Source organism: Mauremys mutica, chromosome 1, assembly GCF_020497125.1.
Source record: "Mauremys mutica isolate MM-2020 ecotype Southern chromosome 1, ASM2049712v1, whole genome shotgun sequence".
NCBI classification, from domain to species: Eukaryota; Metazoa; Chordata; order Testudines; family Geoemydidae; genus Mauremys; species Mauremys mutica.
Window position 1 is genome coordinate 91,650,325 of NC_059072.1, and position 27,915 is coordinate 91,678,239.

General features: G+C 52.8%; 1 protein-coding gene across 2 annotated transcripts; it reads left to right on the top strand.

Annotated features, from left to right (window-relative positions):
- Nucleotides 1–26,871, top strand: SHISA8 (shisa family member 8). Of its 2 annotated transcripts, none has more exons than XM_045020062.1 (4): nt 1–563; nt 21,031–21,158; nt 24,133–24,303; nt 24,855–26,871. In XM_045020062.1, exons 1-4 carry the CDS (start codon nt 1–3, stop codon nt 25,235–25,237), a joined length of 1,245 nt encoding a protein of 414 aa, XP_044875997.1. In that variant the 3' UTR covers nt 25,238–26,871. The 2 variants fall into 2 exon arrangements, with proteins under 2 accessions (XP_044875997.1, XP_044875998.1); XM_045020063.1 differs by having other exon boundaries at nt 24,154–24,303.
- Nucleotides 26,872–27,915: the final 1,044 nt, after the last annotated feature.

The following is a 27,915-nucleotide window of genomic DNA, read 5'->3' on the forward strand; positions in this document are numbered from 1 at the left end:
ATGGCAAGCGGGAGTGGCGCACGGATGGAGCGGGGTTACGTCTTCGGAGTCTGTTGCCTGGTTCTGTTGGACCCAGGGCGGGTTTGGACCAGAGCGCCCAGCACCCAGGATCCTGAGCTGGAGGGACAGGTGGAGAGTCATGGTAACACCAGCTGGGCTCCCACCTTGGAGGACACCATGGTGGCCCCCACTGAGGCTGTGCCAGGTGGGGACAGGTGCCGTGGTTACTACGATGTCATGGGGCAATGGGACCCTCCATTCAATTGCAACTCAGGGATCTACCGGTACTGCTGTGGCACCTGCGGGTACCGCTTCTGCTGCCAGTTCAACCACGGGCGGCTGGACCAAAGTGGATGCTCCAATTACGACACCCCCAACTGGGTCAACACAGGCCAGCCGCCAGCCCGGGTGGATGAGACCCCCGAGGATCCTACCCGAGACAAGACCAACATGATTGTATATATCATCTGTGGCGTGGTGGCCATCATGGTGCTGGTGGGCATCTTCACCAAGCTGGGCCTGGAGAAATCACGTAGCCCCCCGACGGAGATGACCATGTCCAGGTAAAAGGGACCTCACTCCTCCCTTCCTCTCTGTCTCTGTCCCAGCTCCCTCTGTCTCCCTCCACAGCAGATAGATGATACTTCCAGACTTCCCTCTTGGCTGCATTTTCACCTTCCCTTCCAGAGGGCAAGACCCAGTCCAACCCCAGATCCCCACAGTGACCTGCCACCCCTCAAACCCTCCTTGATGTGGCTCTGGACCCTGAGAAGAGAATTTACGGGGGAGCCAGGTGTCTGAAACACCGAGGCGGGAGAGGAATGAGTTGAGGGGGTAGAAATCAGAGCTGTTGGGTGAAGCTGAGCAACGGGAAATTTAGGCTGGAGATCAGGAACCCTTTCCTACCAGTGAGTCCTGCTGGGCTATGGAATAGTCCCCCAAAGGGGGTCGGGGGATGGAAGCCCCATCACTTGGGTCATTTAACAGTGGACTGGTCAGATCCTGGGAACAGTCCTCAGGGGATGGACAAGGCGTGTCCTACTCTAACCGGTCTTCTCCAGCCCTGATTTCTGTGATTCTGAGTGTAAGGCTCATAGTTTTGCCATCTCTTTGGGGGCATTTCAGAGTTAGATTCTATACAGGACGATTACTTACAATGAACGTCTTAGCTTTCCTGCAGCATCCTGCTTTGGGAGAGACCTCGCTGAGCAGCTTCATTAGTTTCTGTCTTGTCAAAGGATGTGTGTGTGTGTGTGTTTACCATATGACCCTCTCCCCTCCTTGCCAGCAGGTTGCCAGAGAACCGCAGCATTGTCCGGGCTGGTTTTGATCGTGCTGTGGGCAAAAAGTTCAGCCAGGGCACCTCCTTTCTCCGGCGGGGTGGCTTTGCTACCATGTGGGTGCCAGGAGGGAGTAGGCAGCCAGCTGAAGGGATGGGTGGGGGAACGAGGGATCAGGATGGCACTGCTGGGACTCTGCTCAACCTCTGTGTCTCCTCTCTTTTGTCCAGCAAGTCTGAGAGGCTGGACTTCCCAGCAGTGAGAGAGTAACAGGGACCGGGAAGGTTACAGGATTCCCTCCCGCCCCCGCACCCTCTTTCTCCCTCTTTCCTTCTCTCTCACTCTCGCATCGTCTCTGTATTGCTGTCTGTCCCTTCCTCCCTCCCTCCCTGTGTGCCGCCTGCTCTCTCTTTTCTTCTCTGGTGCACGCTCTCTTAATACGCGCTCTCTTAATATGTCAGTTCTTCACTTCAAATAAATGTTCTTCTTGTTGTGTTCCCAGAAGCCGACTAAGGAATTGCTCAGGGCCCCAAGCAGCTTGGGGGGGGGGGACAATTCACTTTTTATTATGTGTTCAGGAGGGCCCCCCAAAATATTCTGCTTAGGGCCCCCAATGGGCTAGCACCGCCTCTGCGTGTCCCCCCGACCCATCCCCGCTACACACAAACACACACACGCGCTTCCTTTTTTATTAGCTCTCTGCATTCAGCCTCCCTCTCCCCCTCTCGGAACGTCTCGCCCTCCCGCCCCCCGCAGCACTCTGGGAAGGTTCAGTCCCAGCTCAGGGCAGAGGTATGTCACCTCCAGCCACGCCACTTTGCCCCAGCGATGGCCCCCAGAGGTCCTACGTCCTTTCAAGCACGTTCAGTTGTTATCAGTTTCTGTCAGGGCGGTGGGTGGTTCAGGGGCTTGTCCATGATGAAAGGGTGTGTGTGTGTGTGTGTGTGTGTGTGTGTGTGTGTGTGTGTGTGTGTGTGTGTAGAGGCAGGTGCGGGGAGGCAGTGGCACCTGAGATGCCAGCTTCTTAAAATGCCAGGGCCTCCCCTCCCCATTGCTTCCTGCTATGGCAGGACAGGAGAACATGAGACCTCACCTGACTCATGACGCTAGTGGAGCTGGGGGGGGTGGGGGCAGCCAGCGAGGTGCCATGGTGCTTCGGTGGGGGGACAGATTTAAGGCGAGAGTGTGTCACCCACTGACAGACTCACTGGGGCTGCCAGAGAGTCCAGCTCGCATGGCCTGGGGGAACTCGCTCAGCCTTGTGCCTGCAACCAGCTGCTCCACTGACCCCTGTTGAGTGGCAGGCGGGGAGAGAGCCGCTAACGAGCTGCAGCCAGGAAGAGTGACTCCAGAGCCAAACTCCTTAGGAAAGTCCTGACTTCCAGGCACCAGGTCTCTAGGGCTGGCTGGCATGTTGTGATGCCACAGACTGGGGCTATGCCAAGTGCCCAGCGCTGGTCACAGGGTGCCTGACACAAAGCAGGTGTGTTGTGCCATTCGGAGCGGTCCCCTGACGCCGCACTCTGAGCGGTCCCGCGCTGGGATCATGGAATCGGTGCCGTCTCTCAAGGGCACCGCAAATGCTGCCTTGCCCCCTCGTGGGGGCCGGATCCTCCACTGGCGTCAATGTACACCATCCTAAGGAGCAGGCATGTGGTCTTTAAAAGCCCCACAGCACTTTTTGCTAGAGAATAGGGGTTAAAACTGGCATCTCAGTCAAATCCACCCTAGGTAACTGCAGTGCACCTCCCAAATTCCTTCTCACATTTCAAAGGAGAGGATTATCCTAATTTACCCAGCCTATGGCATGGCTGGATTGTTCTGCTGGGTGAGCATAGCCATGGCATTCCACCCCAGAGATGGTTGCATTTCCTGGCCGTGTGAGTGATCCCCAAACATTCATTCTGTACAGCACTTTGCTATGAAAAGGAAATCAGTAATGTAACCTCTTGCTATTCATATATCTTGGCTCTGGCTTTGGTCACCAGTGTGGTGAGTTGGGTTGGGGTTTTGTCCTAGGTCCCTGTAGACAAAGCCCTATGTGGTGACATTGTCTCCTAGGGGCTGTCAAACAGCTGATGGGGACTGTTGCTCCAAGGGCAGCAGAGGGCCCCCCAGCTGGAACACCATGGAGTGGTGCAAGACAGAGGTGAGGCACAATGGCAAAGGGCCTGCAATAAAAATGCATGCTTTATGCCAGGATGGAGGGGCATTGGCACAGCGCTTGGCGGGGGGCTAGCACTGGAGTAGCTGGGTGATGGGGGTCAGGATGGAGGGGCACTGGCAGTGCTGGGGTGCTGGGAGTGGACGCGTTGGCAGTGCTGGGGGGCTGGGAGTGGAATAGCCGGGTGCTGGGGGTCAGGGTAGGGGGGCGTTGGCAGTGCTGGGGGGCTGGGAGTGGAGTAGCAGGGTGCTGGGGGTCAGGATGGAGGGCGTTGGCAGTGCTGGGGGGCTCGGAGTGGAGTAGCAGGGTGCTGGGGGTCAGGATGGAGGGCGTTGGCAGTGCTGGGGGGCTCGGAGTGGAGTAGCTGGGTGCTGGGGGTCAGGACGGGGGGGTGTTGGCAGTGCTGGGCAGGGCTGGGAGTGGAGTGCCAGGTACTGAGGGTCAGGATGGGGGGGCATTGGCAGTGCAGGGGGGCTGGAGTGGAGTGCCAGGTGCTGGAGGTCAGGACGGGGCGGGGCATTGGCAGTGCTGGGGGTCGGAACAGAGGGCATTGGCAGTGCTGGGGGGCTGGGAGTGGAGTGCCGAGTGCTGGAGGTCAGGGTGGGAGGGGCATTGGCAGTGCTGGGGGGCTGAGAGTGGAGGGTGTTGGCAGTGCTGGGGGTCAGAATGGAGGGCATTGGCAGTGCTGGGGGTCAGGGCAGGGGGGGCGTTGGCAGTGCTATGGGGCTGGGAGTGGAGTGCTGGGTGCTGGGGGTCAGGACGGAGGGCATTGGCAGGGCTGGGGGGCTGGGAGTGGAGGGTTGTTGGCAGGGCTGGGGGTCAGGACGGGGGGAGCTTTGGCAGTGCTGGGGGTCAGGGCGGGGGGGATTTAGCAGTGCTGGGGGGCTGGGAATGGAGGGTCGTTGGCAGTGCTGGGGGTCAGAGCGGGGGGAGGCTTTGGCAGTGCTGGGGGTCAGGACAGAGGGTGTTGGCAGCGGGGAGGAAGGGCAGCAGCAGCAGCACAATCAACACAGATTTGTTGCTTTTACTTTTTTGCAGCTTCTCTCTTAGGCTGATTTATTTTTTTTAGCGAGTTTTATGCTACGCAGTGAGGTGCTAACAAGAGCCAGTGGAGCCAGGCAGGGCGCAAAGTTCCCATGCAGAGCTCTGCCAATGCACCTCAGTGCTGCCTCCGAGCTGCCCCTCCTAAGCCAGCCATGGAGGTGCCACATGTAGCCCTGCCAGTGCCCAGGACTCCTCATCTCCAGCACCTCCTGTTAGCCCAGCCTTCCCCTACCCTGACCGAGGGCAACCACAGCTCTGCCAGGGCGTCTCCCTCCTGATCAGCAGCACCAGAGATCCCTTGGTGGCAGAACACAGCACTGGTGCAGAAGTAAGGAAGTTGGATGATCTAAAACAAAGGGGGAGAGGACGATAGGGACAAGAGGGATGGGGAAAGGCACAGACAGAGGGGAGGGGGAGAGGGCAGGGGACAAAGAGGGCGCAGCGTAGACATGATTCCATCAAGCACCTGGGTGAGTTTCTAATCGGTGAGGTGCATGTTTTAGCTGCAGATTGTCGGCCAGGGGGGTAGATCTGGTGATGACTCCGTTATATGGGGCCGTGTTAGGGGGGTCTATTAAAAAGGCAGCGCCTGAGGAAATGCCTGCCCAGGACAGATAATGACCAGGAGAGCATCTCAAAATATCTACATCCCCTGAAATGGCTGGGCCTTAGCACTCGTCCCCCTTGCTTTGTTATACAATTTTGTAGCAACTAAATGTCCTGCGTTTGGTCTCCAAACGGGTAGCAGCCTCTGCTCTCCCGTCGCTGGCAGCCACTGAGTCAGCACTGGGAGAAGCCCCACCTCCCGCCCGTCGCTGACATGAAAGCTCCGCCCCCCCAAGGGCTGACTCAGCCGAGCCGCTGGGTGTGACAGGTGTAGAGGAGAAGGCTGGAGTGGGTGGCAGGGTGATTACAGAATCCCTTGAAAGGCAGCTGCCACTCAGGGCTGGGATGGGGGAGGAGGAATGAGAGCGCTGAGGAGGCGATGACAGGAACAGATGAAGGCAAGATTGAGCCCCATGCTCCGAGGGGACTCACTCTTCCAGGAGAGTAGCAAACAGCAGTGCCATGCACGGTGATCACTAGTAGCCAGCTGCCTGCTGAGCTGGGGGCTGCCTGATTTTGGCAGAGGGCTAAGGAGGAAGCCGAGTGTCCATCTGGGAGCAGGCAGGACTAGGAGGCCCAACATTTTGGTGAATCCAGGTTCAATTAAGTCTCAGTCCATCTATGAGATGAAGCCTAGTCCTCTCTGTCTCTGTGTCTGCCTCCATCCCTTCCACCTCCTCCCTGTTCCTCATTTGCCTGGCAGGTCTACTGAATCGATACAAACTCCCCCAGCCTCCCTCCGCCCCAACTCCTCTGCCACTAGCCTGCTCCTGGGAAGTGCTCTCTGCACTCTTGGGGTGTGCACGCGTCCAAGAGTGCGTGTGTGCGCGTATGCACACGCTTGTTTTCCTGGCTGGGACAACTGGAGGAAGGACGCTACATCCCCAGGGATGCTGCGATGACTCCTGTCATAACACACCTCTCTCAGCTCCGCTGGGGTGTACCCAGAAGGCCTGTTGCCTTTTCTGTGATGGGAGGGTTTGGTGGGGCTGGAGCGGGGTATGAAGAATGTGTTGTGTGAGCAAGGGGGATGTTCTAACCCTGCTCTCTCCAAGAGAAACCAATGAGAAAAGAGGGGAGGGAAAGTATTGTCTGGTGGCCATTAGCTATAGTTCCTCTCTGGCCAGCAATGTGAGCTCCCTCCCAGCAGTGCCTACCTACACACTTGAACTAGGACTCAATTGGTGCCCTACCAACCTCATCAGCGAGATCCCCAGGAGCGGTCGGCTGCCAGATCTAGCTGCTGGAATCTCAGTAACGTGCTTTTCCCTCGCCTGGTCCTGGCCATGCCTGGGGCTGTGTTTAGTCATATGGTGTCAGGGAGGGGGGTAAGTTCCCATTTCATGTGTGTGGGTAATAGGAAGAGAGAGAGACTTTCCATGAAACTGGTAGTGCCTAGCAGTGATACACAGATACACCAGTACCCCAAAAGCTTAGCCCACTGTTGGGAATCACATCTTCTTAGGCCAATAATGAGAACCAACAGATCTTTCTTCAGGACACGTGTGGTTGGGTTCCATTTATTCTCCTGCATTTCTTGCCATCAGGGTTTAACGTGTGAGCTGTCCTCTTGGCAGATTGTGTTAACCAGAGGAAACCTGTTTTTTTACTTGTAGCCTGGATTCTGTGGTGCCAGATCTGAGCGTTCGGTTTTTTTCCCTTCACTAGTGCAAGTCAGCGCTCCCTGTTTAACCAAGCTGGTAATGTATTCTGCTCCCCCTCAGGGTCTAGCTCCCCATAAACATACGTTCCAATCACATGGGACGGTACTTTGAAATATGTGGGTCATCACTGAACAGATCTCTTCCCCAGAAGCTGCGTATTTTTGGACATGAGCAGATGGAGTGGGAAAAGGCAGGTTTTTCTTGCATGCCTTTGCACTTCTTCCATGTGACAAAAGTAGGACCCCACACCAGCCCATTCTCCGTATGGAGTATGGTAGCTAATCTCTGGCCACCTACCAGAGCACTTAATGGCTGTTGCTGTGCTGAGCACGCATGGTCTTTCTGAACTTCACAGCAAAAGCAGGTGTAGAACTCGCATCCTCTGGCTTCTACCACGTGAGCTAAAAGACTCTCTCTGTTAGCAGCATAGGCTCTATGACTCACACTTGAGGAGTTCTGACACTCTCCAGCAGAGGGCAGTACCACGGGTACGCTCTATCCAGTTTATTATGAAATATATTGTCTATGATCCTGATAGTTTCCTTTGACACAAAATGTTCTGGAAAGGCGAAAGCTGCGCTTATACAGTGCTAATAGCAGGGAGGAGATGTTACGCGCCAGCATTCTCCACTGAAATGCACTGGAGACTTATGTGCATGCAGAGGCAGGAGTGGGGCGTGTCTCACAACATATGCAAGTGCACAGAAACAGTAATGCAACTGTGACAAATCCAGGCGGCCTGGTGATGCAGGCCAGCAACCCCAGCAGCAAGAGGTGTCGAAGCTGGTAACCTGTGCCCGGACAGATGGCCTCTAACAAGACCGCACCAGAGGGGGAAGATAACAACAGATGCATAAGCTGCCTGGGCCAGGAGCGGATGCATGAAGTGTCTGTGCAGAGGTAGCACAGGGTCTGCGCTGATTTCAGAAATCTCTTGATGTAGAGGGAGCAATGGCCTCAGTGTCAAAATGTGTCACAGTCCTGACTCTGGTACAATGGGGTCTGCGCTGCATGAGGAAAGCAGAGGACAGCCCATGGGTCTGAAGAGATCATAGAATCATAGAATATCAGGGTTGGAAGGGACCTCAGGAGGTCATCTAATCCAGATTCTAGAAGACAGTGCCACTGACTGCAACAACGATCACATGGTTCATGGTTGGCAGAGGTTGTGGGTAGCCTCTTCTGGAGAGGATGTTGGCCGCAATCACTGTAAAAACAGGCAGCATGTGATCGGAAACACACTCAGCATATCTGTGCACCCTCACCACAGCCCCTGCAGGCTATTGGTGGAGGCTCCCCATGGCTCCCGCTTTAACTGGTCTTGTTTTACACTGGTGTTGCTCAGTGGAGTGCCATGTGATCGACACTCAGGTGAGAGGAGAATCAGGCTTCTGGGTGAACAGCTGCAGCAGAAGTCTTTAAATCCCACATGTTGAAGAGGGAGCAGACAGTGCAGGCAGGCAGGCGTCCCGATGGCCTGGTCTCAATCTGCATGCAGCAGGCCCAGGTTCCAGTGGGCTGGGTCCATGCTCGTGCTCTCCACAAACACGCAAGGTGACGGAACATCACTGCCTTCTTTGTGTAGCTGGCGCAAAGGGTGGCTGGTAGCACCTTGTACCCTTTATGGTATGTACTGGCCGTGTATCATGGCGGCCAGTCAGGCTCACTTCATAGTGACGCAGTGGTTCCTGGAGCACTTCCAAGGTGGTCTCTGTCACAATGGCAGAAATTCCACCCGTCAGTAAGTGAATTGTGGCCTAGTCCTGCTGTCATAAGCTTCTAGAAGCTTTTTTGATCAACTGACGTTATAAAAGTCAGCTCTGCTCGGCGCTCTGGGGGGCTGCTTTACGTCTGTCTGGGGCGGGTGTTTCTTTGGTGTGGAGTCAGCTGCGATGGGACTTGCGGCTGAAAGCATGGTCAAAGCGGGGACAAAGCCCCAGGAGGCAGAACCAAACTGCAGCGCGATCTGGGGAGATTGGAGCAGGGCTGGGGAGGTTGCAGGCTACGAGGAAAGGGTTGGTCCTAGGATCTCTAAAGTCCTAGATCTGGGGGGAGAGAACAAACTGGCAGAGAAGTACAGGGTGGGGGGAGATGTATTATTTCCTTATTTGCATTATGATAGTGCCAGGGACCCCAGTCAGGATCAGGATGTGCTCGGTGCTGTACAGAAACAGAGGGACCGATTGCGCTGCCTTTATTTGCGCTTGTACCTTCCTGCACCGTGGTGGTCCCCTGAAGCCAATGGAGCAAGGTACTCTCTGGTATGAGGAAGGGCTTCACACCTGACCCAGAAGTAAATACAGGCCGTGCCCCTAACAGCTTCCAGTCAACATCTCCAAGCCTGCCACCTTGCCTCACATGGGCTAAGACCCTGTTCTGCTAGGAACACTATTAGCGGCGGTGGTGCTACTCGCTGAGAGTAAGGACAGCAGCATCGTAGCCTCCTGCAAGCGCAGAAACCTGAGCAGCAGCTGCCTTGTCACATTAAAGGGAGTTCCTTTTCATCTTACCTCCTTAAATCTGTCCTAAAGCAACCAAGCAGTAGAAGAGAAGGGTGGAAGCTGCAGGGAAGGGGGCCTGAATGGCTATTGGGGGATATGCATGACAAGATTGGAGTGGTAACACCACAGACTAAAGTGCTGTATTAGAAGATCCTTTCCCTCTTGCATGCACCAGGCTAATGCTGCTGTGAACTCCACTGACCTCAATGGAGGAGTTTACTCCTGGGGGAATTCTGTGCCACTGCGCATGTGCAGAATTTATGTCCCCCACAGATTTCTTTGTTTCCCTACAGAAAAATGACTTTCTGACAAGGATGCAAAGGGAAGCCACAAGAGCTGTCAAGCGACTCTCCCCAACAGTATGTTCTAGGGGCCCAGGAAGAGAGGTAAATCACTGTGGGGCAGGAGGCAGGACTGGGGAAGACCCAGCTGGTGGCTCCTACCCTGCGTCGGGCTCATCTGCTAGTCCCAGCTGGGCTGGGGAGGATGGGACTTCCTCTTCTCCTACACAGCATCTGGGGCCGGGTCAGGCCCACCCCCAGATTTCTGCCCCAGCTGAAGGAAACTCTGCAAGCCTCCCCTCCACCTCCCCTGGGCAACTGAACAGTAATCCCCAACTCTGTGCACCGAGTGGCCTGTGCTCACCAATGCCATGCTGGAGCCTCCACATTTATTTGACAAATAAAATTTGCAGAATTTTAAAATATAGTGCGCAGAATTTTTATTTTTTTGCTGCAGAATTTTTAATTTTTTGGCACAGAATGCCTTCAGGAGTAGGAGTTGTGCCTCATTGGCCCTGGGGTGAGAGCAGGATCGGGCCCTTTCTCTTTATCTCTCTCCACCTCCCGCTTCTGTCTGTTCGTCTCTCTCCATAAGTGTGGGATGGGTGCACCAAATACTGCCCCTCTGCTCCTTTCCAAAGGCCAAAAGGGGCAGCCTGCTATTTCCAGGTGTGAATTTAGCCCCTGGCGTTTGCAGTGATAACAGACCCAGGGCTGTGGGGAGCTGGGTGAAGGGGGTAGAATTCTGCTCATTTGTTTGATTTGCAGAGCAAGGTTGGGAAGGGACAAAAATGAGCTTTTTAATCCTTTCTGGCTAAGTTGAACGCTCACCTGAATGAGTCAGTAGAGGAGTCAGGACTCTGACACATTTCGACATTGAGGCCATGGCAACTTGCTCCCTCTGGATTGAAGGAATCTCTGAAACCTGCCCAGAGAGCGAGGAGCCCCTACAGCCAGTGAAAAGAACAGAACAGAGGTGCTCTGGGGCCAGTGCATTCTGGTGTAGCTGAAAGTCTTAGCAGGAATCCTAGTCCCATTGTTTCACAGCGGTTGCTGAGCCATTGCCCCGATATGGGACAGCTTGAGAATGCTAGACAAGGTTATGGCTCTTTGACATCCGTCATGTCTCCTTAGATCTGCCCTAATAGCATATTTCCTATCGTGTAGCACAGCAGTACCGTTGCCTCAGGGAAGGGACCTGTCTGATTGGTAGGGAGATGGTCACGTGAATTGGGAGGCAGTGGATATGCGACTCAGGAGACCTGGGCCTGGCTCAGCCACTGATCAGCAATGTGGCCTGGGGCAAATCTGCTTCCCTCGCCAGTCCTTCGATTATAAACTCTTTGGAGCAGGGACTGTCTCAGAGGGTACCTCTGGCTCTGCGGGCTGGAGGTGTCATTTCCAGTCTGGTTAGTCACATGTGCACTAGCTTTGATCAAACTAGTACACTAAAAATAGAAGGGTGGTCATGGGCGGCAGGACAGTACAGCTGCCTTAGAAAGTACCTAGGGTCCCGGGTGGGACTTCTCGGGGCAGACAGCCCAGGCTGCTGCAGCTATATTTCTATGTTTAGCTTGCTAGCTCAGTTGGACCTAGTGTGCTGTGTCTACACCAGGAGTGGGCAAACTACGGCCCGTGGGCCACATCCAGCCCACCAGCCAATTTAATCCGGTCCTCGAGCTCCCACTGGGGAGCAGGATCACCAGCTGCTCCAAGCACCCGTGCTGCAGCTCCACGCAGCTCCCAGAAGCAGCGGCATGTCCCCACTCTGGCTCCTACGTTTAGGGGCAGCCAGGGGGCTCCGCGCAGTGTCCTCACCACAAGCTCCACCCCCCAGAGCTCCCATTGGTCGGGAGTTGTGGCCAATGGGAGCTGCAGGAGCGGTGCCTACGGACATAGGAGCCAGAGGGAGGACATGCCGCTGCTTCCAGGAGCTGCCTGAGGAAAGCGCTGCCTGGAGCCTGCACCCCTGAGCCTCTCCTGCACCCCAACCCTCTGCCCCAGCCCTGATCCTCCTCCCACCCTCCAAACCCCTCGGTCCCAGCCTGGAGCCCCCTCCTGCACCCCAAACCCCTCATCCCCAGCCTCACCCCAGAGCCTGCACCCCCAGCCAGAGCCCTCACACACACACCCCGCACTCCAACCCCCTGCCCCAGCCCGGAACCCTGAACTCCTCGTTTCTGGCCCCTCACCAGAGCCCGCACCCCCAGCCAGAGCTCTGAGCCCCTACTGGACCCCAACCCCAATTCCATGAGCATTCATGGCCCACCATACAATTTCCACACCGAGATGTGGCCCTCGAGCCAAAACGTTTGCCCACACCTGGTCTACACAATGGGGCCCTGATCTTGGGCAGGGCCTCTTGTGTTCATTTAGATAGAATAAATGGGCCAAAGGTGTTAACGTAACATAGTTCCTGTCTAACATTAAGGAGCGTTAAACAAGGTTCCTGGTTTGGTGTGCACAAATATCCACTTGCTTAGTACTATGGAAAACACATTAATGAAAATCTTAACTTTTTATTAAAGGGACAAAAACAGTGAAAGCATCCGAGATGTAAAGCATTAAGTGAGGCTTTCATTTTAACAGCTTCCCTTTCTCTTCGGCTAGACAGAGTTTTTAGAAGGAAACCTCCTTTATTTGACAGTCTCTGAGGTGATGTCAAAGATGATAATAACTGTCCTTTTTGGGGAAAAGAGAAGAAGTTAGTTGAGATGAGCTGGACCTATTGTCGTTGCTGTTGTTCGATTCCTTTTTATTCAGGTGGCATTTGGGATTCAGTTGGAGCCAGTAGAGGTGGCGATTGTCATCTGGGTCCCTCTATCTGGCCTGCTCTGGTCAGGACATCTCTCAGGATTAGGACGAAGAAGATCAAAGGTCACACAAGATGATGGCGGTGGCAGCCATCATGGGGAAGCTCACTCCAATAGCCTCTGTCTGTTTTGTTTTTCTATATTTCCCCACACGAAATCTCTTTCTTTAAGGACCCAAAAAGGGAGTGATGGGTGGAATAGCCCATCCCCCTCTTACTTTGTTCACCAATTCGGCTGAATGTTTTACCCACCAGTTTTGGTTAATTGATTTCTGGACCCACACTTTCTTGTTTGCCAGGCATGAGCTTAACACAGTCCTTGAGTTATATCAGTAGGCCTTTTTGGTTGGACTAATTCCGTAGCACTATCGTGTCTGCGTACACCAGTCATTCTGTCTGCGTTTCATACCTTTTCCCCCATCAGCATGTGTTGGGACAGGTTATTGTGACATCTTAGGAACCTTCACACACTTTTTACAGTTGAGCTTACAATTAGGGTAAATTTGCAGGCCCAATTATCACAGTAGACCTCTATTTGCTACCAGAATACAAATAATAGTCTAGCAGCAACAACGCATTCATAACGCTCCAATACCATGATCCTGACCTGCCCCACCCCCTATTTCAGTCCAAGGGCCAAACCCTCTCCTCCCACTGCTTTGCCAGGTCTCCTCAATCCTTACCATTAGCACCCCCTGCTATTCCAGGCCCAGTCTAGCCAATGCACCTTGATCTTGATCTACAACCTCTCCTGCCACTCCTGTAGTGGGCCTCTCTTCAGCGGCTGATTGCCATTCTTGATGAATTATGTGGTCCATATGTGGTGGTGATGATGGCTGCTTTATTGTTTGTATTGGGGCAGTGCCTAGGAATCCCAGTTATGGACCTCAACCCCAGTGTGCCAGGTGCTGTACAAACAGAGCAAGACAGTCCCTGCCCCAAAGAGCTTACAATCTAAGTCATGCTGACACCGTTCCACTGGAGACTAAGCTGAGACTCCCAAGCTTATCTCACGTGTTGCTTTAGCTAATGATTTGAACTTCAGTGTGGGAGGCCAGTTCAGTAACCCAACTTGGCCCTGAGGTAGGTACCCTGCAGCACCCCCACTGAGCTGCCACATTTCTACTCACTCATTGATTCACTGGTTTCCCCTCTCCTCCTTCCCAGTCACCAGCCTGAGACCTTCAGCTTCCCTCTGAGTGCAGAGATGAAGAATTCATCCTGGCTTTGGGCAATGTCACCCGTCACTTTCACTAATTTGCTTCTCCGCTTCTTGGATGGCCACACTGTCTCCTTCGCCCTGCTCTGGGTCCTCTTGCTGATGGGTTGGAAAAGAATTGCCAGTGGGTCCCTCCAGAGATGGGCATCAACTGCAGTCGGAGTTGGATCCAAAGTATCCAGAAGCTGGGGGTTAGTCAGACCTGGGAGCTTGGTTGGATCGTCAGGCTCTAACTCTCCAGCTTGATCTCTCCGTCTTTACTAACATGCTTCCATCATTGCACATGCCTGGCAATCGTTTTAGGGTTGCTGAAGAACACTGGGCAGTGTATGTTTGTTGTCAGAGGGCTGTTGCTGAGTGATAGGCTGTGACACTTTTGTTACTGTAGGGTTTTTTCTGAGCACTGGTTTGTGCACATGGGTTTCTGATTTCTGGCTTGCTAACAACCCCGGGGGTGCTCACACCAGTCTGTCACTGGAGGGATTCTCATGAATGTTTGCATACGCTCATTGGTTGCTTGTTTGGGCTGTTCACAATGCCCTATTGAAGGGGGTTTTGCTAGTGTAAGACATGCCCACTCAGTGGTGGTTAGGCCACATAAAGGTTGATAGCCCACCCTGTAGCAAGCTTAGCAGCCTGGGTCTTAGCTCAAGCAGTAGAGGCTTGTGCCTTAAGCTCCAGAGGTTCCAAACACGAGCCCTGCTGCTAATGACCCCCCTCAGCGTTACACTAGCAGTGCACGGCACACATAGATTTGTTGTGGGGTTGCTCTAGTGCAGTGCTTCTCAACCCTTCCAGGCTACTGTGCCCCTTTCACGAGTCTGCTTTGTCTTACATACCCCCAAGTTTCACCTCACTTAAAAATGACTTGCTTACAAAATCAGATATAAGAACACAGCAACACTGTTACTGACAATTGCTGACTTTCTCATTTTTACCATATAATTATAAAATAAATCAACTGGAATATAAATCTTGTACTTACATTTCAGTGTATAGTATAAACTATACTATAGTATAAATAGAGCAGTATAAACAAGTCATTGTCTGTATGAAATTTTAGTTTGTACTGACTTTGCTAGGGCTTTTTATGTAGCCTATTGTAAAACTGGGCAAATCTCTAGATGAGTTGCGGTACCCCCAGGAAGACCTGTGTGTATCCCCAGGGGCACATGTGCCCCTGACTGAGAACCATTGCTCTAGATAGTGATTGTGGAGGTTGGTGAAATCTAATATTTTTGGATACTTTAACGTGTTTGTGACACCGTCCCTATCTAAGAGTTCTCTTGGCTATTGTAGCAGTTCCTGGTATATTCTTTGTGTTGGTTGGGAGTGGGGGAGGTTTGCTTGAGGCTGTGAGCTTCGTTTGTTGTTTTAGGGTTGTGCTTATGCACATAGAGCTTTGCAAACTTTCATTGTGTTTATAGGGTTGCTGCTTACTGTTGGTCTTTGCACTCTGTTTTTATTATAGCATAGATTCTTATTGACAACTGTCTACACTGTTTTGATATTGTAAGGTTGCTTTGGATTGCTGGTATTGATGTTCTTTTTATTTCAAGGGGAAAAGTCACGTATAAAGAACTTCACAAAGAGGCCCAAGAAAATGTAGGTCAAATAACATTCAACTTGCTGATGCAACAGGCCCGTTTGAGTGCTGATAAAGGAAGTTGCCTCGGGTAGTATGGTCTTCAGTGACAGAGATGTCCTTCCACTGCCAGAGACAAAAGATAAAAGCCTAGCCCACCAGTTTCCAGCCTGCTGAAACTGACTCATAGCTATGGCTGTAAAAAGGTGAAAAATTAGTATTTTCAGTGGGGGGACACAGCGTGAGGAGGAGTGTGAATCAGTTCCTATAAAAGAAAACCCAGTTCAAATCCTCACCCCAAAATACAAATCAAACCAAAACTCTGTGGTGCCTTCAACATCCCTCTTGGATTGCGGGGGGGAGGAAGAGGGCTAAAGCTACTTCCCTTTGGGATTGCCTCAGCCCCTGAGCTGTACTAATGTGTCCTGTCCTAGATCTTTGAGGATCTGGATGAGGTGGAAGTAATTATTGTTGATGATCTGCTGATTTAGAATGAAATCAACCCCGCAGCATGCCAGAGATAAAACTGGAACAAATGCCAGGTCAGGCTGAGTGAGGGCAGTTATGTGGGACATGGACTCAGCAACAAAGACTGGACCCAAGAAAAGTGGAGTCAATTGTGCAAATAGAAAGACCCCAAATCAAGGAGCACTTATGGAGATTCGTGGCCATGTTAGTCAACCTAAGCAAATTATCCCTCATTTGTCACAGGCAGAATGCTCTTGGAGACTAATACAGAATGGTACAGCAATGGCTGGCAAAAGAAAAATGTTGGGGAATTAAACAAAGGTTGCCATCAAAAGACCAGCACTGAAATATTCTGAAATTAACAAAAAGCCCAAGATCTCAGTTGGTGTGAATTTTCAGAGAATGATGCAAGATGATCACCCAATGGCAATTGCTTTCTAAGCACTGTCCCCAGTGGCTACTATTAGAGTTAGCTTGTGATGTTCACCAATCGCTGACAGGGGCCAGAGTGAAACATAAAGGTCCTGGGAACAGCCCTTCCATATTCCAGACTGGGATCTGGAACAACTGACAAAGGGACTGGCCTCAGAGAATCCATCTCTGGTTTTACATTCAGCACTGTGAATGCTAGTCCAGGACTTTAGAGGTTTGGTGAAAGCTGTGAGAATTCCCTTGCAGTGCAGGGGAAGCTAGTGTAAAGTTCATGGTTATGTACTTCAGTACTGAGTCTGAGTTCTTTGTCCAGATGCCAAGACACAATTAAACGTGATACAGGAATGACCCGTGTATAGAAGCTGTGACAAAGTAGGCTATGTCTTTATCAAATGGCAAACTCCATTTTGGATGGTAACCTCCATTTTGGAGTAGGATATCCTTTTGTTTTAGGAGCTGAACCCGGGTCTCACCTTGTCCAGGTTCAGGTTATTATGCTGCATCCCACACACTGCCCTTCCCAGGATCAGTGCGGGGGGGCCTTGCTGAAAGACTGTGACTGAGAAGCCATCACAAAACAAACTAGAGTCATCAGCTTTCTCTCTCAACTATTGGCCATCCACGTGGAACACAAGCTCACTACACAGAAGGGAAAGGGGCTGGAGATTCTCAGCCTGGGAACATGGGCACAAGGGGTCAGAGATGGTATTTGAGGAGGATGATCTCTGTGAGAGGGTTGGCCACTGCCACATGCCAGGAGACCAGGCTGGAGAGAGAGAGAGAGAGAGAAGGCAGAAGGCACTCTGCCTGTCCTGAGATGCTGACCAGACCTTGGTCTCACAGAAAGGGTGAGAGCAGACTCGGGATGGATATGTCTCAGAACTCTTATTTTGCAAAGCTTCTGTAACTCTTTAGTGCTTTGCTTGCTTGCTTGCCATGTTGTCCCTGAAAGGGTTAATCAAGAAGCTCAGAGGACTCACAGCAAGGTGGAATGCTAGAAAAGTGTCTCTGAGCAACTGGAGGCTCAGGAGGGCTGGGGCACTGGTTCTGGGGTCTAAGGTGGCTGGGCTGCAGAGTCTACTTCACAAGGAAGGGTAGCAGTGTGATGCTGTATGGAATCTGGGGGACACTTTAGAATATTATAAAGACCAATATTGTAAAATGGAAATGAGTTGTGCCAGATATGTCGTGAGGCAAAAATGTTATAATTTGTCCAGTACAGTAAGTCCTCACTTAACGTTGTAGTTATGTTCCTGAAAAATGCGACTTTAAGTGAAACAATGTTAAGCGAATCCAATTTCCCCATAAGAATTAATGTAAATGTGGAGGTTAGGTTCCAGGGAAATTTTTTTCGCCAGACAAAAGACTATATTATATATTATATATATATATATATATACACACAGTATACGTTTTAAACAAACAATTTAATACTGGTACGCAGTGATGATGATTGTGAAGCTTGGTTGAGGTGGAGGAGTCAGATGGTGGGATATTTCCCAGGGAATGCCTTACCGCTAAATGATGAACTAGCAATTGACTGAGCCCTCAGGAGTTAACTCTCACACTCTACTTTACAAGGCAGCAGGAAAGGAGGGACAGCAGACAGAGACACACACCCTGTGTGTGTGTGTGTGTGTGTGTGTGTGTGTGTGTGTGTGTGTGAGAGAGAGAGAGAGAGAGAGAGAGAGAGATGAGCATTTCCCCCTTAAGTATGAAGTGGGGTCAGAAGTACACTGCCTTGTTAATTAGATCAGCAAGCTGAGACTGGACCACAGCTGCAGCTGCTGCTGCCTGGAAGCTCCCTCACCCTCTGTCGTGTGTCTTCCCTGCTCTATGGAAGATGGGGTAAGTGGGGTGCAGGAGCAGGGGGGCAGGGGACACCCTGACATTAGCCCCCCTCTTCATCCCCCCCCACAGCAAGCAGGAGTCTTGGGGAGCAGCTCCAAGGCAGAGGCCAGGAGCAGCATAAGGCAGTGGGGGGAGGGACAGCTGCAATTGGTAGCCTGCTGGGCAGTTGCTGCACAGGGAACTTAGGAGAGTGGGGCTGCCAGTCCACCCTGGTTCCAAGCCCCCACCAGCTAGCTGCAACAGGCTGCTCTTCCTGCAAGCAGTAGACAAAGCAGGCGGCTGCCAAACGACGTTAGAAGGGACCATTTCACAACTTTAAAAGAGCATGTTCTCTAATTGATCAGCAACGAAACAATATTAACTGGGACAATTTTAAGTGAGGAGTTCCTGTATGCTAATCTTGTTTATATGTTCATATCATCTTTGTATTATGAGTGATAGATATGTAGGGTGTATCTGTATTTCAAACTTGTGCTGTGCATCTGGATGACACCCCCAGGCAGATTGGCATCAGCACTGCCTAGCCTGCTTGATGGCCCATCAAGGGACATCAACTGCACATTGGAAGGGTCAGAGATACACCGTGGGACTCAGCAAGGCATGCAGGGATGTGCCTATAGACTGGCCATGTGCTGGGCAGCTTGTGTTTGAAACAAAGGAAATACAAGCGGCCTGGTAAAAGACTATAAAAGGCAGCTTCATCTTCTCCATTTTGTCTTCAGTCCTGCCTCTTGTCTTCATTCCTGCTTCTTACCTCTGGAGTAACCTTCCTACACAGGAAGCTCTGAACAAAGCTGTGGAAGTGTCCAGAGACACTTTCAAGCCAGCAAACTCACCAATACTGCTAAGAAACAGATATCTGGACTTTGAATCTTTGTTTGTATGTGACTGTTTTACCCTTTAACATCTCGCTACTTATTCTTTCTTTTTTCTTTATAATAAGCCTTTAGTTTTAGATGCTTAAGGACTGGCTGGCAGCGTGGTATTTTGGGTAAGATCCAAACTCATATTGACCTGGTAACACGGTCAGAAGAACATTTTGTATATGTGAGCCAAGTTTAAAATAACTTCTCACTGTACTGGACCTATGTGCTGACTGGGAGCCAGAGAACTGGAATGAAATAAAGGGGGCTGTGAGATTTATTTTTTTGCTTCTTGATAACCAGTGTGTGGAGCAGAAGCACCATTTGTGACTGGTTGGGGAGTTTAATTTCGGTGTTACCCACCAGTCTTGGGAATATCTGCTCTCCCTTTTGCAGCCTGCCCTGACCTTGGCATTTCCAGTGAGGGCTGCCCTGGGCACACAGGGTCACAGACAGATACCTGGGAATGAGTCTGAGAAACCCAGAGCTAGGACCAATGACCAGGCTCTGCCCAGACCTGATTGGCTTAGGAGCTTGTGGGATCCAATGGTTGGGGCCATTCACAACAGACTGGTGTCTGTCCAGATGGGGGGACAGGGCCAGGTTGTGACAGAAGCATCCGCAGTGGAATATGTGATAAATATGGAGTAAAAGGAGTGAATCTGTGTTCAGAAGGAAAGTGGGGGCGGGGGGTGGAGAATGATCATACAGATTGGAGGCAGAAAAAAATCTATCTGGACGCTCCTTGCTTGGTCTTTCCTTGCAGGACAGGCTTGGATTTTATGCTAATTTTTATGCAAATAGCACCATGGGTATCTGATCCTGGGACTTGCTGTCCCTGGCTGTTCTGGTTTCTGAGCGTATACGTTGCTCTGGGAGCTTCCGTGCACCATGGAATTTCTGGGATGTCTTCAGACATGAATGTTAAACAAATGATGCTTATGTAATGTTCTTTAATGTCATTATTAATAAAGGGATGATTAAAAATGGACAGAACAGCGAAGAAAGGTCACATCTGGCTCATCCACATCCCTGCTGATGCCGGATCTTTCCCTACAGTCTCTTCTGCAGGGCTTTCTCCACATCCATTTGAAATGACTCAAGCCCTGGGGTTTCCATTGCTTCCCTCAGCAGACAATTCTGCACTTTGGTAGTTCTAGCTCTTGGGAAACCTCTCCTGTTATTCGGCCGGAGTTTTCTGCCTCTGTTTCACCCCATTACACCTAGTTATACACCTTTGGTTCACTTGGAACAATTCCTCTCCCTCACTGTTTTGACACCCATTAGGTATTGTGCCCCCAAGCCCATAACCATGGCCAAGCCTCATGTCTTTCTTTATTTTAAGCTAGTCATGCAAATGGGTCTCTCCAGCTTCTGGATGTGCAGGAGGGGGAAGAGGACAGTGTGATGAGCACAAAGATTTCACTAGTTCATTCTCCTGCCCCCCGACCCCACCCCCTTTAACATTAGCAACAACTGACAATTTACTAGGTGGCAGGGGCCTCCCTTGTAATATTGACAAAGTGCCCCACAGTGTTCACGCTTTTCAAGAGGAAGTGGATCATGCTACAAGGCTGAGCATGCTGGGGGGGCATGGCTAGGTGGGGTTGGCCTTTCCTTCTAGCCTTGGCTAGCACAGAGTTCAGATCCCACCTTGGTTGGCAGGTGAGTTTGGTGTTTGGCCACCAGGGCTTTTGGTTTGTTCGGCCATTGTTGCATAGGACTGGAAAGCGGCTGCGTAAGAGGCACTGGGAGACCCATGTAGTGGCCCAGCACTGGAATAGCAGTGGGATCTACGGGCAGAGTGGAGGTGCATTGGCATTGCTATATTGAGCCCTAGGCTGGAATAACCAGGGTTTCTGTGGGGAGGTCTACACTACAGAATTACTTCAATATAATGTGACTAATCCACCCCTTGAGTGACGTAGTTACACCAACCTAGAGTGCTGGTGCAGACAGCGCTATCATGGCAGGACAGCTTCTCCCACCAACACAGCTACCGCCTCTCAGGGAGGTGGATTAACTACGCCGACGGGAGAGCTCTCCCCCATCGGCGTCATCCATCTTCATTAAAACACTGCAGCAGTGCAGCTGCACCAATGCAGCATATGAAGTGTAGGCCTGCCCTCTGGGTCTGAACTGAGGTGCATTGGCAGAGTGATAGCATGTCTGCACCAAGTGGCTGTGTCACACACCCGTGAGGCAGGGAGATGTGGAGACTCCCCTCACGTGACACTGCTTTCCTTTCTGCCTTCTCCAGAACGCTCACAGACTTACTGAAACAGCCGGGCCATGGCCCCTCGGACCACATGACTGACGGCCACGTGGGCAGCATCCAGGTCCAGATGGGTGACGGGCTTGCCCGGAGCTCCCCCAGAAATGGCACAGGTAAGAGCATCGCCTCCTGTCCCCCTCACAGTCCCAGCTGTGCTGGGCAGGGACCGGGTTGTGGGCAGCAGAGGGTCTCCCGGGCTCCTTCCATTTCTGTGAATGAAGTTTGAGGGGGGCAGGATGGGAGCTGGGGGGCCCTGAGTGGAACAAACCAAGCAAGGCAGTTTACACGGAGGCACAGGTATCTGGCAGTAGCAGAACATGCACAGGAGGAAATCTGTTCCCTTGTTTCTGTTATTTTCTATTTAAAGTAGAGCATGAAAGGCAGCCTGGGGAGCTACCTCCCGCGGTGGACTCCAGGGCGAGAGAACGCCCACCACCACCACCACCACCAAAATGCTCATCATGGGGAATATTGCAGGCACTGAGCTCTCTTCTAATGTCAACCCAGCATGATGGGGCGCTGGTCATGAGGAGTTCTGGGGGTATCATGCTGGCATCAGGGGTTCCCAGGGAGGGGGGATACAGCCCCTGGAAATTCGTTCACCAGAACCCTATTCTCAAACGGGGAATTCCTTCCTCTTCAAGGGGCCAGATGTCCCACTTGGGACCCTGTCACTGCTCTTTATCAACACTCCCCTGGGAAGCGGGACATGCCTCTCTCCACTCTCCCTGTAGCTGCTGCTCTAGTGGATGTTGCAGGGGCTGTGGGTGAGAGGTATGTTGAGGCTCAGGAGGGTTGGGCGCCCTGATGCTTCCGCTCCTGGTTCTGGGACAGTCCCCACCAATAACGGCTGGCACAGGGGAAACACGACACTGATTTGGATGTGTGGCGGCTGCGGCTGCCCCTGCCGTGGGGTGGCAGATTTCGAGGCTTGCATAAGTTGCATGTGTGCCTTCTGCCCCTTCTCCAGTGCGCTCCCTGCTGCCTCTGGGGGAAGGCTCCCCCTCCGGGCTGACAGTCCCCTGCTTGCTTCTCTGAAAGATCGAAAGTGACATTTGCCCTGGCAGCAGTCAGCGTGTGTTTGCAGCTCACAGGTCAGAGCACAGTGCAGTCATCCGGCTAGGACAAGCTGCAGGAGCCCCCAAGGCTGGGGGTTACTAGCTGCACCCGGACTAGCGGGTGGGAGCATGGAGGAGGGAGGAAAACTGTCCTAGCTGTGAGGTGTGTTAGGTGGTGGAACAGTCCCGTGGTGTTGGGGAAAGACCCATCACTTGGGTTCTTTAAAGCTAGGCTGTGCAAAGCACTGCAGAATATGGTGTAGGTCAGTGTCCGGCACTGCCAGAGTGTACCTGGGGTGGGTGGGATCCATTCTATATCTCATCCTTCTAGAGCAGGGATTTCCCCCTCAGAGCTGGAGCTAGTCCCAGTGCTGGTGAATGGCGACAGGTGAGATCATCTAGCGTGTGGAGGGGGGATGTCCTCACAGGGGATCTGCTTTTGGGGTGGGTGTGGGGAAGTGTTTCTCCTCTGCTGAAGGATGGGCTGATCGCTATCCCATGCTGTCCCCTTGGCACTCCCCTGGATGGCAGCAATGGGAGGATTGGTGGGGCCAGGAGTCACTGGTACCACTGCGGTCCCCAGCTGTGTAACACAGGGAAATCGGCTGCTAATCCAATGAGCTTTAAGTTTGGTTCAGCTCTGCTCTGCCCAGGGAAGATAGGGAGGACTCTGTTTTCTCTTTCATTTGCCAATGACACTTATTAAAGGGGGCCAGGGGAATTTGCATTGAAACGCTTTGATCTGAAGTTACCGCTGGTGAATGTCTCCCAACCAAGAGCCTGGAGACTGAAGTCTACCAGGTAGATGGGCAGCCACTCTCCTAGCTTTGCACTCACATGGCCCACAGCAAGGGACTGTTGCTAGGAGTGACGGGAGGTCAGGTCCTGTGGCCCATTCAGCCACTGGTCTCTCTGCTGAGGGGGCCAGTTAGTGCTGCCGGGAATGGCGGTGTCAGGGCTGTGGGTGTCGCAATGGAATGGGAACTCGCCCTTCACACCAGCCACCAAACAGCAGTCGGTTACAAAGGGCTTTTGGCCTCTCCTGATCTGGGGACAGAGTGTCACCAGAGCCACAGCCATGGAAGGTTCCCTGAGCAATCCTCCCAGGTGTCCAGTCCCACGAGGCAGGTGGTGATGTTTGCTCTCAGCACAGATGTCTGACTGCTCAGGGGAGACTGTGGGGACGCATGGGGGAAGGGTGTAGCCAAACCTGAGGCCAGGGTGGGGGAAGGGTGAGCTTGTTAACATTAAAATGCATTTTTATGCAGCTAAATGCAAATATATATAACTAGAACCAAGGAAGGCAGGCCAGCCACTCTATCCTGGAAATCAGTGACGCGCAAAAGGAGTGAGGAGTCCACATGAGCCCCCGATGCGATGCTGTGGCAAAAAGAGCTATTACGCGCCTTTGGTGTATAAACGGGGTGGGATGAGTTTACCTCTGTGTATGTCCCTGGTGAGACTGACTCTGGCATACCGCATCCAGTTCTGGGGTCGGCAGTTTAAAAAGAATGTTTAAAAGTTGGAGAAGGTGCAGAAAAGAGCAACAACCAAGGATTGACAGGCGGGAGGAGATGTCTTGCAGTGAGCCACTTAACGAGTGCCGTCTGCGTAGCGTCGCCAAAAGAAGATGTAACTTGATTAGTGCACAAGAACCTTCACAGGGAGAACACACGGGCTTTTTAATGTGGTGAAGAAAGATATAACAAGAACCAATGGCTAGACGCTGAAGCCAGACAAATTCAGATTAAAATTAAGGCACAGATTTTTATCAGTGAGAGGGAATGAAACCATTGGGACAATCTACCAAGGGAAGTGGTTGATTCTCAGGCTCTTGCTGCTTTCAGATCAATACTGGAGGCCTCTCTCGAAGCTGTGCTGTAGCCACGCACACGTTCCTGGGCTCAGTACTGGGGTAGCCAAGTGAAATGGAGTGACCTGTGGTGAACAGGAGGACAGGCTAGATGATCTAATGGTCCTCTCTGGCCTTAGACTCTGACTCCCTGACCCCTTAAACCTTCCCTCCCAGAATCTTTCTTTGCATTTCCAGACAATATGCACTTGAATAATGCTGTGGTCAGCACCCCCATCGCCCCCCAGATGGGGCTGCCACATGCTCACAGCAACCGGCTGCAGATGACGAGCACCATGCCCCACCAAGCTCCGGACTACGCCAAGTATGCCACGCTCAAGGCCGTAGGTATGTGCTGCCACCGCATCGCTGGCCCAGGGGCTGGACAGGGCTGCTTCATCAGCAAGTGCTTCCTCTGTCTTTGCTTCAGCTCCTCCCTCCCCTGATCCCATGGCAGGAGTGACTGTGATTTCCCCAAGGCCAGAGGGAAGGAAATGGGACACCATTGCTGCTGTTAGGGAGAGCAGCGCAGCCCCCTCCTCTGGCAGTTCTGCAGGCCTGGAGAGAGAGGCAGGGGCTGCAAGTGGCGTGTGTGCTGAGTTCGAGCAAAGCTTCGCTCAGGGGTGGGGGTTCAGCACAGGCGTCAGTGAAGGAAAGGGGCCTGGAGCAGGCTGAGCAAGGGAAGCTGCTGCATTCATGGAGCAGGGGCCAGAGATTGAGATGGCCAAGGTTCTTTCCCTCGCAGCAGAGCTGAAGCCCAGGTAGGGAGAGGTGGGGACATGCATGGAGGAGAGCCATCCTGGCAGGCAGAGACGTGGAAGGCTCCTGTACAGCTCAGGAAGGCGTGTGTGTTCCCTGTCTGTCTGACTTCCTGCCCTTTGCTTTGCTTTCCCCTGCAGAGAGTGCACCCGAAGAATTCTACAAGCGGTTTCCCATGGTGGACATGCCTCCGCCTGGTCCTCTGTCCTTCCCACCCATGGGGCTGCATCAGAAAGACATGCCTCCCCTGCACGACAGCTGCGCCTTGGTTGGCTTGGCTACACCCGGGCAGAAGGCCAAAGTGGTGAAAACCAATGCCCACCCACTGGTGGCCAGCCCTGCCTTCAAGGGAGGCTGGGACCCCAGCCATCACCACCCCCCTGATGTCCGCCGACAGATCTATGCCAACAAGCGCCAGTTCAGCGTCGAGAAGCTGCCGGAGGTCTTCAGCCAGACGCCCACCCACTATGTCCAGCCCTCGCGGCCCTTCTCCACCAATAGCAAGACTGAGGTCACTGTCTAAAAAGAACCTCCATCTTTTCTTTTTATGTCCCAGCAGCCTCTGGGGCTAACGGTCTTGCCAGCCCAGACCACCAGCTAGCAAAGTACCAGAGGTGCTTCTCCATTATAGCTGATGGCACTAGGCTGGGTGTCAGGAGGGGCGAGGAAGGTGGGGGAAATACCCACCAGCACAGGTGCCCACACCTCCTGAGAGTACGCGGATAACGTGCATGGTGAAACAGGCATGCATGTTGCCCTGTGATTGATGCACGGCTGTTGTTTCCAGTTCACCTGTCCATCACATCACACTTGTACCAGAACGGTCAATGTTGACGGGAGCCAGGGGAAAGGCACCACCCTCCCCCACCCCCGAGAGGAAGGACAACAGGTGGGAGATGTGAGACAAGCAATTGCAATAACCATTAAGGCCCATTGGGTTCGCACGTGTAACCCGTCCCCTCCCTCTGCCCCGCCACGTGGGTTTTAAACAAGGGCCCACAACCACCAGTCATGCCAGTATAAACGAACTGTACAAAAGGGCAGCTGGCAAGGGCTCACAAGGAGTTTGACGGTTCCCTTCACTGCCAGCTCAGCTCGCTCCCCTGCACACGCTAGGCACCAGCGCTGAGTGGGGGTGGGGATTTTTCTTACACCCATTTTTGAATGTTTCGAATGAAGGCCTAGCTGACCCTACAGTGCTTGTTGCATTTAGCTCCCGCAGGCCAGGGCTGTGGGTCAGTAGGTGAATGCAGGGCTGCCCCTGCTGGATGCACAGTAGCAAAATATAGGTCCTATGTAAACAGTGACTGCTGGCTGAGGTTGCGGGGACGGGGGGCGCGGACCATTATTTTTAGTTTCTGTGGGACATTTCTGCCAGCAGGGGCAAGGCTGAGCACTGGCTTTGGCAGCTCAGGCGGGGACTGATGGGGGCATGCTGGTTTAAAGGGGGTGCAAAGCTGTCTCAGTGAGTAGGCTCCATGGCCTGGCTGCATCGCATGTTCCATGGAGCCTTTCTGGCTGCAGCTACTGCCCAGCACCAGGCCCTGACGGTTGCTCCTGCCAGGTTACAGCCCAGCAGAGCGTGTGGGGCTTGGGATGGAGTTGTGGCTCCAGAGCAGAGCCTAGGTGTGATGGCCATAGGTGTCATGCGCTTCACTCCTTCCCCCTCAACCTTGTGTCGTTTTCCCCCACGCCTCTGCCCCGGGCCCAGCCGTGTTCCCCTCTCCACTCGTACAAGTTCCACAGCAGGCAGCAGTGCCAAGCTGGCCGCTGGGCTTGCTGCTAGCGCTGGAGCTGCTGGGCTTCAGTCACACCCCTACCAGCAGTTATTGCACACGCCGGCTACCTGGGTCACAGCCCCACCCAGCAGCCACTGCCCAGCCCCATGGAACTGTATCCAGAGGGTCTCAGGCTGGGTCAGCCCATGTCTCCCTGACCATGTTCAACCACTCATCGTGGTCCACCATGGAGGTGGTCAATCTCCTTTGTGCCCAAGCCGTTTAGACCCACCCCTGGCATAGGTTTGAAAAGCCACTGCAGCTGTCAGCCTGGGGAAACAGCCCCATTGCTCGTCCCTTTGCAGGGGCTGGGCTTTTCTAGTCACCTGTGTGTGTGTGTCACTCACTTGCTGCCCTTGTCGCTCTTTGTTTCCTTAATTCTGCTCCATTGGGCTTTGTACCACGGCCAGGTGTGTGGCTAATGTCTGCCCGGCGGAGTGCTAGCCCCCTAAGGGTGCCATTCCCCTGAGCAGTCCCTCTCTGCAGCTGTATTTCTACTCCCTGGACAAGAAGCACATGCTTGGCCATTGGCAGGGCCAAACCACAAATACAGCTTGCAGGGTGGGCACAGGTGATGCTGCTGAGGTCAGGTGTGAACGGGGGACCTTCAGCACCAGAATAATAAGCCACTAATGCTTGAGCTAGAGGACAGCTCCTCTGATGAGCAGCAACACCTCTTAGCTGGACCAGCTACTGAACATAGCAGGGAGGGATAGCTCAGTGGTTTGAGCATTGACCTACTAACCACAGGCTTTGTGAGTTCAATCCTTGAGAGGGTCACTTAGGGATCTGGGGCAAAAATCAGTACTTGGGCCTGCTAGTGAAGGCAGGGGGCTGGACTCAAGGTCTCTTCCAGTTCCAGGAGATGGGTTTATCTCCAGTTACTATTTTTTTATTTTATTTTTTTTAAGGTAAACATGCCACACTGGGTTACCTTTTTACCCCCATCACTCCCCGCCACCCCTTCATCTGTCCACAAGGCAACAGTGAGCTGCAGAGAGACGAGCGGGAAGAAAAATGGAACAAAAATGTTCTATTAGTCCCAGCTTGCCTCCCCCCCTGCTGATTTGACGTTCACACAAAGTTTAGGGCCTTGCAGGAGCTGACAAAGAGCTGCCAGTTTTCCTTCCTGCTGCGCTCTGGTTGCTGCACGGTGGCACATGCCCTTTGCACAATGCACTGAACAGCCTCCAATAGGCATGAACCTCTGCTCAATCCTGGGGGGGGGGCGGAGGCGTGTTAGCACCATGGGCTGCATCCTCTGGCACCAGCCCATGCAGTGGGCCCATGTGCACCCCCAGTGACAGCCAGTGCAGACCCCCACCAAGGGCTGCATACCCACTTCATGCTGAGGCCAGGCCGGGTGCCCACCTTCCTCCCCTTGGTGAACTGGGGCTTCCATATTGTTTCTGATGCCTGGATA

What these genes read in the sequence shown, in the direction of transcription:
- SHISA8 (XM_045020062.1), top strand. Translation starts at nt 1, where the DNA reads ATGGCAAGCGGGAGTGGCGCACGGATGGAGCGGGGTTACGTCTTCGGA. An exon ending in CTCCCCCAGAAATGGCACAG is followed by an intron (nt 21,159 to 24,132) that starts GTAAGAGCATCG and finishes CTTCCCTCCCAG; the next exon opens with AATCTTTCTTTGCATTTCCA. An exon ending in TGCCACGCTCAAGGCCGTAG is followed by an intron (nt 24,304 to 24,854) that starts GTATGTGCTGCC and finishes TTTCCCCTGCAG; the next exon opens with AGAGTGCACCCGAAGAATTC.